The 15,324-nt window shown below is 50.5% G+C and overlaps 1 protein-coding gene across 1 annotated transcript; it reads right to left on the reverse strand.

Annotated features, from left to right (window-relative positions):
• Window positions 1-1,702: 1,702 nt before the first annotated feature.
• CACNG1 (calcium voltage-gated channel auxiliary subunit gamma 1) lies at window positions 1,703-13,314 on the reverse strand. Its single transcript, XM_053568794.1, has 4 exons — window positions 12,926-13,314; window positions 4,068-4,142; window positions 2,722-2,859; window positions 1,703-2,372 (listed from the first exon to the last, which is right to left on the reverse strand). The coding sequence occupies exons 1-4, from the start codon at window positions 13,152-13,154 to the stop codon at window positions 2,146-2,148; spliced, it is 669 nt and encodes a 222-aa protein (XP_053424769.1). The 5' UTR covers window positions 13,155-13,314; the 3' UTR covers window positions 1,703-2,145.
• Between the last annotated feature and the right edge of the window lie 2,010 nt (window positions 13,315-15,324).

The following is a 15,324-nucleotide window of genomic DNA, read 5'->3' on the forward strand; positions in this document are numbered from 1 at the left end:
GTATCAGGGTGTGTTTTGCTTCTCTGTGTTCTTGTTTTCTCCACAGAGGTGGGGGAAGACACCCTCCACTCTCTGGTCTGCATCAAGATTCTGTAAGCAGCTCTGAGCAGTGGCTATTGCACTCAGAACTGTGTGTGGGGGGTGGAGGGGGACGAGAGACACAGACATCCAGGGGGAAGTATAACATGCACACCAGTCTGATTCTGTGGCGACAGTATCTACCTCCCAGATGGCTGTCTGTGGGCTGAAGTCATCTGTCTCCCTTCTTACTCATAAGCATTAAGTCCCCAGCTGCCCGGGACTTCCATTTTCCTGTTCTCCTTTCTCTGGAGTGAGTTTGCGCCTAGACTTGATCTTTGCCTCTTGGGGACAGTCCCTCTGCCACCCTTCCAAGTCCAGCCCAGGCCCCTGAGATCCCAGAGAAGAATCTTCGTGAACCCAACCATGCCCACTGCCCAAGACTCGTGCTTTTTTCTTCTCAGTTGTTCTAGGGAAGTTGAAGTAATGGACAAGTAACTTTCCCTCACTTCCCAGATGGGAGCAGCTAAGATTAATGGGTGGGCTCATGAGTGTATGGCTTCACTTCAGAACGGCGGTCAGAAAATATTTTCCATAAAGGGCCAGACATTTTTGATTTTGCAGGCAGGAAGATCTCTGTTGCAAATACTTGCTGTCATGACGAAAGCAGCCACAGAATGGGTGTGGTTGGGACCCAATAAAACCTTATTTATGGATAGTGAGATTTGAGTTTCATATAATTTTCATGTGTCATGAGTTTTTTTTGTTTTTTTTTTTTTAAGACAGTGTCTCACTTTGTCACCTTTGGTAAAGTGCTATGACATCTTAGCTCATAGCAACCTCAAACTCCCGGGTTCAAGTGATCCTCTTGCCTCAGCCTCCTGAGTAGCTGGCATTACAGGCACCCATCACAACGCCTGGCTATTTTTAGAGACAGAGTCTCACTCTTGCTCAGGCTGGTCTTGAACTCCTGAGATAAGGCAACCTGCCTGCCTTGTCCTCCCAGAGTGTTGAGATTACAGGCATGAGCCACCATGCCTGGCTATTTGTCTTTTGATTAAAAAAGAAAAAATTGAAACTGTGAAAGCCACTCTTAGATTGAGGGCCACACAATAAAAGGTGGTGGACCAGGTGTAGCCCGTGGGCTGTGGTCTAGAAGAATAAACTCCAAAAGGAATCTCTGGCATTCCAAACAAGGAATACGAGGGTCCCATCTGCCAACCACGTCTAACTACCATTTCGGAAGGCTAGCTAAAAACCAAGGGGTTCTGGAAGGCAGAAGAGTGCAAATTGTGGCACCCCGGTTGGGCCTGAGTGTCTGACTGCTAAGCTCTGTTTCCTCATGTCCTCTGCAACAAAAATCCAGCTTCAGAAATCAGACACCTGTGGCTGGCTGCTTTAGCGCTGCGTTGGCAACTGTATGCCAGCGACTCTCGAAATAATCCCTCCTATTTTTAACACCCTTGCTTCATCAGAAAGTTTCTAGTTTCTCCCCCAAACAATTCCAGGACCCAGAGATACAAGTTGGAAGTCAGAACCCCTAAGCCACATGGGTTCCCCCCTTGTCCCCACAAAAGTCCTCAACATATCTGGGCCACACATTTTCCTTCCTCTTTAAGGTCAGGGGCCCCTGGGCTGTGTGACCAGAGATCTGAGCAATTTCTATGCAAGGCACAAGGAAAAAGCAAGTTTTCTGAGAGCTTTTATTTTAAGCCACAGTCAGATTCTACCCAGTTAAAAATGCTACTCAGGGCTCCTGAGAGCCAAGGAGGGGATGTGGGGCTCACAGGAGAGGGTGAGAGGGGTTGGCTGTTTACCCGGAACTACCACGTGAGCACAGGTCCTCCCTGGGAAGTTTACAGAGGACCTCTGGAGCCAGCTGATCAGAGACAACCGGCCAAGTGGGGTCACGTCCAGCTTCAGCGGGAGGCGGGGGCTCCAAACCGTCCACCTGGGCAGGTCTGGCCTTGTCCACGCCCTCCGGAGGAGCCTGTCACAGCCCGAGAAGAGCTCAGAGAGGGGAAGTGGCCTGCGACCGTCTGTGGCCTCGCAGGCTGACAGGGACCCGGGAGAACGCCCGTCGCCTCTCTGGAAGGTTCTGGGCCCAAGGCCTCGGCCCCCGCGGGGCTAGTGCTCGGGCTCGGCGTCCATGCAGGACTCCCAGGGGTTCCGGGGCATCCGAGGCAGGGAGAAGAGCAGGAGGGCCAGCCCGCCGAGGAAGAGGAGGACGAAGGCGGCGCAGGCGCAGGCGAAGGACCAAGAGTAATAGTACTCAATCCACACGGTGTCCTCGCTGTCCACCATGCGCTTCACTGACTGCCGCATGACCTCCACCGAGACGAAGATGCAGAGACCTGGGGACGGACCGGGGCGGGACTCAGCGCTGCCGCCCACTGGGCCTCCGGGCTGATGTCGCCGCCCCCGCCCCCACCCCCACGTCCCCGGCTGATGTCACCGCCCCCTCCCCAACTCCCGTGTCCCTTGCTAATGTCACCGCCCCGTCCCCATCCCCCACTCCCATGTCCCTAGCTGATGTCACCGCCCCTCCCCCACCGCGTCCCTCCCGGACTGTGTCACCTGCTCCCCAGGGAATCTCCGCGGCCTCCAAGTGCCCTCGAGTCACCGAGGGCCCCGAGCAAGGTGGCTCTGGATGCAGCGGGAGATGCCCTCCCCAGGCCCCAGGGGCAGGGTGGCCCCGCGCACCTGCGAAGGCGTAGAACATGGCCGCGGGCCGCAGCAAGTAGTCCCTCTTCCTCCCCAAGGACAGCAGGACGCAGACGGTGCCCACGATGACGAAGCCCAGGCTGAAGACGGCAATGGCCGCCGCTGAGATGCTGTACTCTGCGGACACAAGGCCCTCAGCACTGGCGTAGCCCGGCACGACAGTGCCCCCTGTCACATGCGGGGAAGCCGCCTGCGAGAGGCCGAGCTCTCACTCTGCCCCGCGGTTCCGCGTGGGTCGGGCAGTGACTGGTCCCTGCTGCGACAGAGGCGCATGGCCTGAGACCTTTGCTGAGCAGTGACCTTCTTCCCAGTGACAGGGCAGGAGGAGAGGCCTCCGCTGTGGGTGGCCTGCCTGGGCTTGACAAGCAGCCTTGTCTGTGCTGGGTGTGGGTCTGTCAGGGAGGGGGTTAGTGTATAAATGTGTGTCTGTGGGTGCTAGTGTCTCTCTGTTAGTGTGTGTCTCCGTGTGTGTATCTGGGTGTCAGTATGTGTTAGTGTGTGTGTCTGTGGGTGTGTCTCTGTGTTGGTGTATGTCTGTGTGTGTTAGTGTGTCTGTGTGTGCATGCCCACGCACAGTGATTGCAGTCCTCCAAGCAAGGGTGAGCACACTCTGTCCTCCTCCTCCCCACTCCAGGTTCTCAGGAGAGATTTCTGGGCAAGGAGGAACTCAGATTGTCCCTGCAGACTCTGGCCCACCTGCCTGGTGACCATCATGGGATCCTGAGCTCCTGCTCCACTTCCACAGTGGCCTGTGGCCCTCGGCTCACTGGGCCTGTGTTCCTGTGCTACGTAGGTGCCTACCAGGAAGTGGTGCTTGTCCAGCTCTCCCACACTGAGGAGTGGACACTTTGGGCACCTGGAGACAGAGAGCTGCTGTCTCAGGGCCTCCAGATGGAGGTGACAGGGCTGCTGCCCAAAAGCGCTAGGACGGGGTTGCTCCTAGCTGGGCATAGGAAGTCAGCACTGGGCTTTCTGGCTCAGTGGCTGGTGACCTGAACCCCCTCCACCTTTTTTTTACTTTAGACAGAGTCTCCCTATGTCACCCTAGGTAGAGTGCCATGATGTCACAGCTCACAGCAACCTCAGACTCCTGGGCTTAAGCAATTCTCTTGCCTCAGCCTCCCAAGTAGTGGGGACTACAGGCGCCTGCCACAATGCCCGGCTATTTCTTTTGTTGCAGTTGTCATTGTTGTTTTAGCTGGCCCGGGCAGGGTTTGAACCTGCCAGCCTTGGTGTATGTGGCCAGCGCCTTACCCACTGAGCTACGGGCGCCTCCCAATTTGAGCTCCTTTTTGTCCCACATCCCCCTTTCCAGCCTGGCTCACCCTTCTGAGTGGTGAATTCGAAGATCTCTGAACTCTCGCCTGGGTTGAAATGCCTGAAGTAGGAACAGTTCTTCTCTGCAAAGGAGGAGATAGCCTGTGAGTCGAGAGAAGGGGTCTGCAGGTGGGACAGAGGCTGGGTGTAGAGGGAGTGATACCATCCTCCTGGGCATCAGGGGCTCTGGCTGGCTCTCTTCTTCCCAAATCCTAAATCTGGACTGAAATGTCTTTCTTTGACCCTTAGCACAACACCTCAATGGGATAATGGAGTTGCCGAAGAGGCCAGAAGATCTTCAGGGAGCTGAGGCTAGAAGAATCAATGCGGTTCTGAGCCCCATACCTGAGGGCCAGGCTCTGGTCATTTTACAGGCTGAGCAGGATGTGTGACTGACAAAAGGCCAAACACTGTTTCTCAGCGGGCCTGATTCTGTCTGTCCCGTGGGGGGCAGTGGGCAATGCCTGGAGACATTGTGGTGGCAAGAAGTATGCCCCTGGCCTCCGGAAAGTGGAGGCCAGGGATGCTGCTGAACACCTTACAGCAGGGACGACAGACCCCCACAACATATAATTAGCCAGCCCAGAATGTCAAGAGTGCCAAGGCTTATGATAAAAGGATTTTTTTCCTTTTGGATAGATGCCCAGTAATGGGATTGCCGGATCAAATGGGAGGTCTAGCTTGAGTGCTCTGAGGTTTCTCCATACTTCCTTCCAGAAAGGTTGTACTAGTTTGCAGTCCCACCAGCAGTGCAAAAGTGTTCCCTTCTCTCCACATCCACGCCAGCATCTGCAGTTTTGAGATTTTGTGATGTGGGCCATTCTCACTGGGGTTAGATGATATCTCAGGGTGGTTTTGATTTGCATTTCTCTAATATATAGGGACGATGAACATTTTTTCATATGTTAGCCATTCATCTGTCTTATTTAGAGAAGGTTCTATTCATGTCTCTTGCCCATTGATATATGGGATTGTTGGCTTTTTTCATGTGGATTAATTTGAGTTCTCTATAGATCCTAGACTGTTTATTGCAGCTCAATTTATAATTGCCAAAATGTGGAAACAGCCTAAATGCCCACGAACCCAGGATTGGATTAACGATGTATACCATGGAATACTATTCAGCTATTAAAAAAAATGGAGACTTTACATCCTTCGTATTAACCTGGATGGAAGTGGAAGACATTATTCTTAGTGCATCACAAGAATGGAGAAGCATGAATCCTATGTACTCAATTTTGATATGAGGACAATTAACAACAATTAAGGTCATGGGGGGGAGGAAAAGCAGAGAGAAGGAGGGGGGTGGGGCCTTGGTGTGTGCTACACCTTCGGGGGCAAGACATGATTGCAAGAGGGACTTTACCTAACAAATGCGATCAGTGTAACCTGGCTTATTGTACGTTCAATGAATCCCCAACAATAAAAAAAAAAAAAACAGAAGAGTGCCAAGACTGAGAAACCCTGGATCAACCCAAAATCCAGGCTGTGTTTTTTTTTTTTTTATCAGAATCCAGACCCACCTGGATTCACTGGGTTCTGGACAGCAGTGTTTTCTGATGCTCAGGCAAGCTGGGAACCCCTACTCCAGGCCCCTAAAATTGCCCTGCAGAGGACTTTCCTGAGTGGCTGGCTGGATGGGCTGAGGAGCAGGCAGGACCTCCATGTGAGGGCCGACGGCACCATCTCATCCTGTCATTGGGCCCTCGGTATCTGTGGCTGTAGAGGCAGCCCACACAAGACCTCCCTGGGAAGCTGCTTGGCCTCCTTGATGGTCATTAAAGCCACAGAAGGGGTGTGGCCAATCAGACCAAAAAACAGGATCTGATGGCTGTAGGGAAAGGCCTAAGTACAAAGAAATTCACGCTGATTTAAAAATACAACTTCGCTTTCAAACTAGATAGACGTACTGTAAAATCAAAGCTTGTTCTTATTGCTTATTGAACGTAGTTTAATAGTCTTTATTTCTGATTTAGAAAGTAGATGGGTGGGCTTTATAATATTATGTTTTTTGAAAAAACTAAATTAGGTTGCTTTTTATTTATGTGAGGCCCTTCATTGATTTCTTTTTCCTGTGGGCTCATAACCCTCAATAGAAAAACACGTCCTCCTCTAGTTTAGATGGTGATTAGTTTGTGAATCCATTTCTTTCCCCTCAAGGCTATATTTGCATGATCACAAGGCACTTGATGCCTAATTTCTTCTGGAAAAGCACCAGAGGTGCCAAAGCTGTCATTCTCATCAGGGTAAAGGCTTCCTTCTGTCTGACTTAAATCTTCTACGTGCCACTTAATCCTGTGGTCTCCTACGAGTCTCCCTCTCCCGAGTGAGGATGGCTGCCTCTCTTGAGGCTGAGGGAGGAAATGACCCCTGGAGATGGGGTCCGGTTTAGCAGCAGTAAATTTTCCTCGCAGTAAACAGCTTTCTCTGTGAGCTTCTATATTTAAATCACTTTCCTTTTGAACCGAGTTACCTGGGGTGTCTGACTGCTGGTGGTGATGTCAGAATTCAGGCAGCTTTATTCTCTCTCACAGTATCCGGTGCTATTTTAAAACATAATGCAAACCTTTTCTGTTTGTTAGGTTATTAGCTATAGATCCCCTTGAGTCACTGCTTCAAATTGGTCCCTGCTATGTCGTAAGTCTCCACGTGTCTCCCTCTGGACAAAGGAGCGTTTCTGTTTCATTCTTTAAGGGCCAATTCCAGTTGTCAGAATTGACTGAATTCAAGTGTATTTCACGGTCAGCTGCCTCCCTGACTACTTGCAATCTATGAGTTAAAATCTTTTCCAGAGGAGGCCCATGAGATAAGGGGCATTGAAGGCCTTGCTGGGGCACAGCTATTTGGCCCTCTGGGTTGCCAAGGTGACTCTTGCAGAGGAGGTATTTGGGTTGTCAGCCCCCTGCCACATGGACACCAGGCTCTGACTGGCGCTGCTGCCAGCAGCTCGGACACTATGTCTGCAGGAGCCAGATGTGTGCAGGTGCAGCTGCAATGTTCCCCTTTTCTTTTCCCCTCTATTAAATGTCCCTGAATGGGGGTTGGGGAGAGCGCCCCGTGGATGAGATTCCATCTCAGAGCTTTGGGAAACCTCAGCTTCACTCTGGTGTGGCTAACTTGAGGCCTGGGGAAGGATGGGCAATGTTATCTCTTCTCTTGGATTCAGCAGATGAACAAGGCCTTGAACCTGGGAGAAGCATCTACTTCAGGGCCATATGGACACCCCAAGTCTCTTCATGGTCCCTAGTGGCCCCCGTGGGGTAGGGGGCACATCTGACCCAAGTCTCATTTGGGACAAATCTAGCCAGACTTCTGCCAGCATCACTCAAGAAAGGCATAGGGTCCCATTCAGATGGGCAGACCCCGCTGGGAGCCCCCTTCCTTCCCTGCTCCTGTTCCTTTGACTGGGTGGGTGGTATTTGGGTACTGAGTATTGAGGACAACTTAAAAAGGAAGGACATCTGAGACAGACCCTGAGGGGCTTTGGAGGAAGGGACAGTGACAGTCCTGTGCAGACCCTGTGCAGAGCTGGAGCCTGCCTGCCTCTGCCTCCCTGATGTCTCTTTGCCCCGGCCCCTAGTTTCCATGACACTTGTGCAAAGCTCAGAGCCCATGGCTTAGCCTCCATGGTCTCTAGCCCCTTCACAGGGTGGAAGAAGCAAGCCCTTCCAGTAATTCCGGGGCGACAATCTGGATGATAGGAACCCTGGGTTCCTGCAGCCTCCCTTTATCTTCATAAATGGCTTATGGTGATGTCAACCCTCCTGCTTCTGTAAGACAGAGTGATCTAAAAGTGTTAAGTTAGTTATTCCTGAAAAAATATGGAGAACTCAGCTCTCAGGCTTGCCTGGATGGAGTAGTCTCGCAAACCAAATGTTCTGGTGGAGAAAGTTACTACCCTGTTTTCCTGAAAATAAGACATCCTCCGAAAATAAGACCTACTCACAGGAAAGATAAGACGTCCCCCGAAAATAAGACCTAGCGCATCTTTGGGAGCACACCTTAAAATAAGACACTGTCTTATTTTTGGGAAAACAGGGTAGCTCTTCAGAGCCACCCTTGTGTGCTAATTTCAAAGAACTGGAGCAGAAGCCATGTCTAGCTCCAAGCTGAACTTGAGTTAATGGGGATCTTTCTTTGGTAGCTGGATTAGGTTGTAGGATTAGGGGTACCTGTGGGTTCCCACTGAGACTGAGTCAGTATACTGGGCCCTAGTGGGTGGTGGAGATTTTTAATAACTTAAAAATAATCCTTTTTTTTTTGAGACAGAATCTCACTTTATCACCCTGGGTAGAGTGCCATGGTCTCATAGCTCACAGCAGCCTCATACTTTTTGGCTCAAGTGATCCTCCTGCTTCAGCCTCCAGAGTAGCTAGGACTACAGGTGCCCACCACAACATCCAGCTACTTTTTTGATTTTTGGTAGAGATGGGGTCTTGCTCTTGCTCAGACTGGTCTCAAACTCTTGAGCTCGGCAATCCACCTGCCTCGACCTCCTGGAGTGCTAGAATTACAGTTATGAGCCATTGCACCCAGTCCGATAATCTGTTAATTTGTTCAAAACCAACGGAATGGTGCTTTAGAGATGAGAAGAAGCTTCTTATTTGCATTGATACCAGGGTTGTCTTTAGCTTTTTGATAAAAGAAGTTCTATCGGCTCCAGACAGTGGTTTCTGTGGGCTGTGACTTCTCCCAACCCTACTGATTGAAGAGTTTTATAAAATGGGCAGGAGAAGTCCTGGCACCTGACCTAGAGCTTCAAAGCAATTCTCCTTTATGGAGAGAAGTCTGATCAAGGCCTGGCCTCCATCATGGGCTCACAAGGGAGGTGATGGGAGCCCCTGGAATTGGTAGGGTTGGGAGTATTAGGCTTGTTCACATAGCCCCAGGCCCTGTACCAAGACTGGGAGAGAAGGTGGACTGCTAGGGATTAAGGGGACACTGGGCCAGGCTGCTGCCTTGTTCTGAAGAGGCAGAGCCTGGGCTGGGTACAGTATCTCATGGTTGTAATTCCAGCACTTTGAGAGGGTCAAGCCTAGGAGTTTTAGGCTACATTGAGCTGTGACCACACTACTGCCTAAGCACAGGGGATGACCTCTCTGGGATTCACTTGGGATTTCAAACATATGGTATTCTGGGGAAGTCTCTACTCTGATTCTGGAGTCATTGGAATTGACCTCAGATTTTGGTCTTTTATATGGAAGTTCTTCTGAGTCTTGTTAGGGCACAGTGGAAAAATCACTCGTAGATAACTCCTGTCCTCAGAGCCTCTGGCATTCTAACTATGGCTGAATAAGACCTTGGGACACCTCTATAGTTGCATGAGGTCTTGGCCCAGCTGCCCCAAACCATGCCATGTTAGCTGGACTCTGGGCTGACTTGGGTCAGAAGTTTTAGGAACTGTATTTATATGCACTTTTTTTTCCTTTGAGACAGGGTCTTGCTCTGTCACCCAGGCTTGAGTGCAGTGGTGTTGTCATAGTACACTTCAACCTCAGACTCCTGGGATGAAGTGATCCTCCTAACTCAGCCTCCCAAATAGCTGGGACTATAGGTGCATGTCACTATGCCTGGTTAATTTTTGTTTTTTAGATATAGGATCTTGCTATGTTGCCCAGGCAAGTCTCAAACTATTGGCCTCAAGTGATCCTCCCACCTTGTCTGGCCATCTTCACTCTTTTTTTTTGGTCTGTCCCTCAAGGTGGCTAATCTTAATTGACCTAGCTTCATGTCCACTGATTCATTCTTTTGCCTGTGCAATATGCTAGTGAGTCCCTCTAGTGAACTTTACATTTTAGTTACTATAATTTTCAACTTCAGAATTTCTATTTGGTCCTTTAAAAATAATTTCTGTCTCTTTCTCAATATTCTCTATTTCATGACTCAGAACCATCATCTTCATTTTTAGTTTTTTAATACAGGTTTTCTTTTAGTTCTTCAGACATACTTAAAATAGCTGATTTATAGTCTTTGGTAAGTTCACTATCTAGGTTTCCCTAGGGGTTTGTTGACTTCTTTTTCTCCCTATGTTTGGGCCATACTATTTTAGCTCTTTGCATGCCTTGTACTTTTAAACAATGTAATGTAATAACTCTGAAAATCAGATGCTCCCCCTTCTTGAGGGTTTTTTCCTATTACTGTTTAGTGATACTTCTGAATTAATTTTGTAAAATCTATCTTCTTTGTTACATGTGACCACTGAAATTTCTATTCACCTAGTTTAGTGGCCAATTAACTAAGATATCCCAAATGCTTGGAACCAATATCCCCCAGTATTTCCTGTGGGGCTCTGGGCACATGTTGGACCATGACTTTAACATTCAGCCAAACAGTCTACACCTCTGTCTTAGCCTTCACTTTCTGCTTACATAGTCTGAAGGTAAGGCAGAGGCGAGAGCTTAGGGTCTTTTTAGATCCTTCCTGAGCAGTACACAGCATTGTACCTACACATGGCCTCCTAGATTTCCAGGAATATGTTGAAGTTTTGAGACCTAGAGACATTTTATTCTCCAGCTTTTTGTTTAGCCTATTGTTTGCCCCACCTGTTTTGCACTGCCTCAGGCAGCCATGACGTTAAGCAATTGTCTCTAACTGTTTTCAACAAATGCCTGCCTAGGAAGAAAAACTATTTGCCCTGGAAGAGCTGGAGTCAGATCAAAAAGAGACAGCTTTGCATGGGGGATGTCTAGGGAATTACCAGTCAAGTCAAAACACTCCTTTGGGAATGTGGCTTTCAAAAAGACTCAACACCTGTTCTGTCCCCTTCAGTGGCTATCAGCTCCACTGTGATTGTGAGATGTTTGTTTTCAAGGCTACTACAGAGCTGGGGGAGGGGAGATGAGAATAGGATGAGTTAAAATACCACAAAGCTCACTAGTCTTCCTAAGATTTGCCCATTTTTCTTGAATAAGCACTTGCTGGATTGCTGCAATTTTCTAGAGTTCTGAAAATGTTGATTCTGACAATTTTTGCCAACATTCTCATTGCTTTCACGGAGGAGAAGATTTTAGGAAGTTCTTACTCTGTCATTTTTTTTTTTTCTGATGCCATCTAAAGTTAATACATGTAAAGCACTTCCAGCAATAGTTGGCACGTAGTGCGACATTTGTGTGCCAAATTGTTGTTGGTAATAATAAATGAGCAAACATGTATAAATGCTCATCCTTCCTCCAGAAAAGAGTGGTCCCAGGGAAAACAAGAAGGGCAGGTGGGGATGGACAAAGACATCCATTTGCAGAAAAAAGGAGAGGAAAAAAGGCAGGAACCCACTTTGGAAGATTATTAGGGGAAAGTAGTGCTTAGTGTCACAAGCTTGGGAAGTATGATTCATGGCTGGCCTAGGATGAGAGGGCAAAGACAGATTCTGGTCAGACTCAGGGCCAAGAAATGCCTGCTGGTCCCCTGCAGCTGGTCCAGTCACCTCTCACCTGCCTGTCTCCTCCTTGTGTGGACTCAGCTCACTGCTTGCTCATCTACTCTGACTTTAAAAGGCACTTGGTTCCACGGACCTGCAGGGAGAACTATAACAGTGTGTCCCCCCACGTTGTCCCAGAAGAAGCTGCCCTGCCATGCCATGCCCTGCCCAGGGGAGTTGGCTGGATGGTGCATCTGTTTACGGGTGCGCTCACAGTGGCTGAGGGGCAGGGGTGTCTGGGCTACATGATACCCTGCAAGCACATGCCCATGCCTGTCAAAGCCCTCAGCACCAGGACTCGGTGTTTCTAAGACAGCTGTGTATTTATGAGCCTTCAGGGTGCCCAAGGAGGTGAGTGAGGCTGGGGCTCCCTGGAGCAAGCAGGGAAGTAAGAAGAAGCAGAGAAATGAGCGGGTGGGACCTGGGCTCGCTGCCTGAAATGCAGACTGCAGGGGCTTTGGGCACTCAGCTCTGGAACCCGTGAAGGGCAGGTTTCAAGGAACACCTGGTCTGATCAAAGAGGGGATAATTCTGAGAATCAGGCGGGACGTCACACACACCCTGGTCCACTGCCACCTTGGAGGGACCTCTGTGAATGGTTGTTTAGGGGCCCAGTGGGCAACAGGGACGAGAAGGCCAGGCCTCCCCTGCTCCAGCAGTGCTCTTTCCTCTAGCACGCACCCTGGTGTGCTGAGAATGTGGAGGGCTCCCCATCTGCAGGATGGAGGCTGGTCACGCTGAGGCCAGGCACCCTCGACAAGGAGCTCACCTACAACTTGGGCTTTGGACACAGGGTGGGAAACTGAGGACTATGCTTAAATGACAGTGTGAGGAGAGGCTTTGTAACTCCAAAGGGGGCTGACCTGAGGGAGGATGCACAGAGGACCCACCTCCTGCTTCACAGACGTGCAACCCCAGGCAGCTGCTGCAGACCTCCGGCCCACAGGGGCTCAGGCCGGCATCTATGCTCTGCTATGGCTAAGTTCCAAATCCCTGAAATTCAAGGGACCTTGCGTTTTCATAATTGGGGTCACTGAAAATTCTGTAGCCAATCCTGTCCCCCCTCCTGCCTGATTGCTGGGGAACATACCTGCCAGCCCTGTGGGTCCTTTCACCCCGAGGACACAGAGTCACCAGCCTGTCTGTGCAGGGGGAGAGTGGCCAGGCTGGGCCCAGAAGGGCCTGGTCTGATGGCCCGCAGTTATTTTGTCAAGCTTCTTGTCCCATCTGCCCAGCTACCTGCTCTGGGCGAAAAGCCCCAAGTCTGAGCAGGTTGCCCTCCTCTTACAACCTGGCTCTGGCCCTGTGCAATTCGGATCTTCCCTGGGCAGGAAGAGCTGGGCGGCTGCTCTGGGCTGAGGCAGAGAAACCTGTCTTCTTTCTCATGGACCATTTTTCCTGGGGCACTGGGATGGGCAGGAACTGGGGAAGGGCAGGGAGTGGGTACTTTACCCCCAGGCAGGGTGATGGGTCCACAGGCCTTGCCGTCATCCATGGGAATGCGCTTGGTGCAAATCCTCCAGAGGCCAAAGTGGGCCGCCTCACAGGTGGTGTTGTGGTGCTCCATGTGGGGGCTTAGCACGGCCCAGTGATCAGTCACCACAGCTGCCATGGCCAGCACGACGCCCACCAGGATGCAGAAGAGGGTCACGCGGACTTTTAGTGTTTCGGTCTGGGACATGGTGGTCGCCGAGGCAGTGTCTGGTGGCAGTGTCTCTTAGTGCAGGTGGCAGCCCAGCTGGGGCAGTGACAGAGGTTACTGGGCTGGGAGTGGAAGCTAAGTTTAGTGTGCCCAGCTGAGCCAGAGGGGCTGGCCTTGGGGCTGAGGGATACTGGTCTGGGCCGAGCAGCTGCCCAAATGCGTCAGGGGCCTGAGGGAGGCTTCTATTAATGCTCGCCTCCAGGCGTGTCTCTGAGAATGGCTGCAGCTCTGGTTTCAGAGCTTTCTTCCATTCTTGGAGCCAGAAATAATCCAGGGTGGGGCAAGGCAAGAAGGCCCTAGATGGTGACTTAGACCTCCATGGAGTGACAGCTCAGGCTTCCTGAGTAGGGAGGAGGCGAGGGTGACACCAGAGACACCAGACTTGTGAGAATTTGTTACTCTGGGATGAAGGAGGAAGGGCCGCACCTGGCCAGCCAGGGGACTCCAAGGACACTCACCACACAGTCTTCCTGTCTCACCAGGACAAGGTGAATGAGTTCTCATCCTGGGGGCCAGGGTACCCAGGATCCTGTCTCAGGATACCCCAGGGACCCTGCCCAGGATCTCTGTAGCCCACCTCTCAGTCAAGCCTCATCTCATCCTCTGCCCTGCCCTAAATTGCAGGAAGATTTCAGGGGGTTGCCGGCCCTGGCCTTACCCAACGTGGAGAACATGACCTTCTTCTTAATTCTTTCTATCCCTGCAATTGGGTCCAGAAGAAAAGCTCTACCTGGGGCCCCGTGAGTCTTTAAGGTTCACAAACTGCCCTTTGAAACCAAGAGAGAACAGCTCGAAGACGATGGACTTGACGCTAGTTCTGCTTTCATTGTGCTGTTTTTAGCTCTGCCTTGCATTAAAGGTGGGTGATGACAATCCTCCAGGCATGTTTTCATTCACACAGTCAGCATGTAAGTAAAAAAGAATGAGAAAGTTGATTTGCAGGTGACAATTAGGAGGCTCATGGGTGCACAAATACAACAGAGAACATGTGATGGTTCGGGACCATCCTAGGAGGGTTCTGCCTGCCCACCAACCTTCAGGTTGGTCCCAAGGCTCTAGATCAGTGGTTCTCAACCTTCCTAATGCTGCGATCCTTTAATGCAGTTCCTGTGGGTCGAGACCTAGATCCTACATCCGTTCTAGGCTCTGCCATCACTTTGTTCTTGGTGGCCCTCACTGTGTGCATCTGAGAGGCTGAAGCGTGGCCAGGGATAGATCCCTGCGTTGGGCAGGGCCTTGAGATCTAAATCATGGCCCCAGGTGACAGAGTTGACAGAAAGACTCTACCCACAAGGTAGAGTCAGCTGGCCAGCCTTAGAATCACAGAATGTCAATAACAGTAATAGTAACTCATTTTTCAGTGCAGACGTACTACCTACCAGGACCCTGCTAAGACTTTACATCACAGTTAATTTTCATGCCAATCCACGAGATGAGCGCCACTCGTATTCTCATGGAGGCTCAGAGACACAAAGTAACTTATCCAAGGTCACACAGCAGGAAAATGGTAAAGCCAGGTTTCAGAACCCAGAGCCCAGAGTTTTAACTGATGGTTGGAGCTGGGAGGAACCTTAACATATCTATTGTGACAGGCAAGGAATCTGTAGCCCAAACAGAAGATGTGACAAACCAGGATCACCCAGTGGACAGCAGCTGAGCTGAGCTGAGGCCTCTTTCCTCCAGCCACAGGCTCTGGTCATCACAGTTCATCTGAACTTTTGCTTTTCCAAAACCTGTCTCCCATCCAGATTATACTCTCTTGAGAGCTTCACTCCCCACCTTCCTCACCTCTATCTCCCTCCTGGTCCCCACCTCTATAGGCACCTATCACTACCCCTGCTTCAGCTCAGAGAATGACTGTCTACAATGGGTGGGCCTTCATGGGCTCTGGGACCCATCATGCCACCCAAGTGGTCCCAGCTTCAGGACCCAGGCATCTGGGGTCCTCATACTAGGCAAGCAGCAGCTTGTGAGCCAGAAGAAGGTACTGGTGTTTTAAGACAGAATATCTCACAAGAAGCTATTTAATTTTGGCATTACAAGTAAATATGGTGTCATTTGGAGAAATGTATTTTGGATCACCTGGTGTGGTAGGGGTGGACACTCTAAGCTCTCCGGTGCTAAGAGGCTCTGATAGTCTGGGAAAGTG

This window comes from Nycticebus coucang, chromosome 18 (assembly GCF_027406575.1).
Source record: "Nycticebus coucang isolate mNycCou1 chromosome 18, mNycCou1.pri, whole genome shotgun sequence".
Classification (NCBI taxonomy): Eukaryota; Metazoa; Chordata; class Mammalia; order Primates; family Lorisidae; genus Nycticebus; species Nycticebus coucang.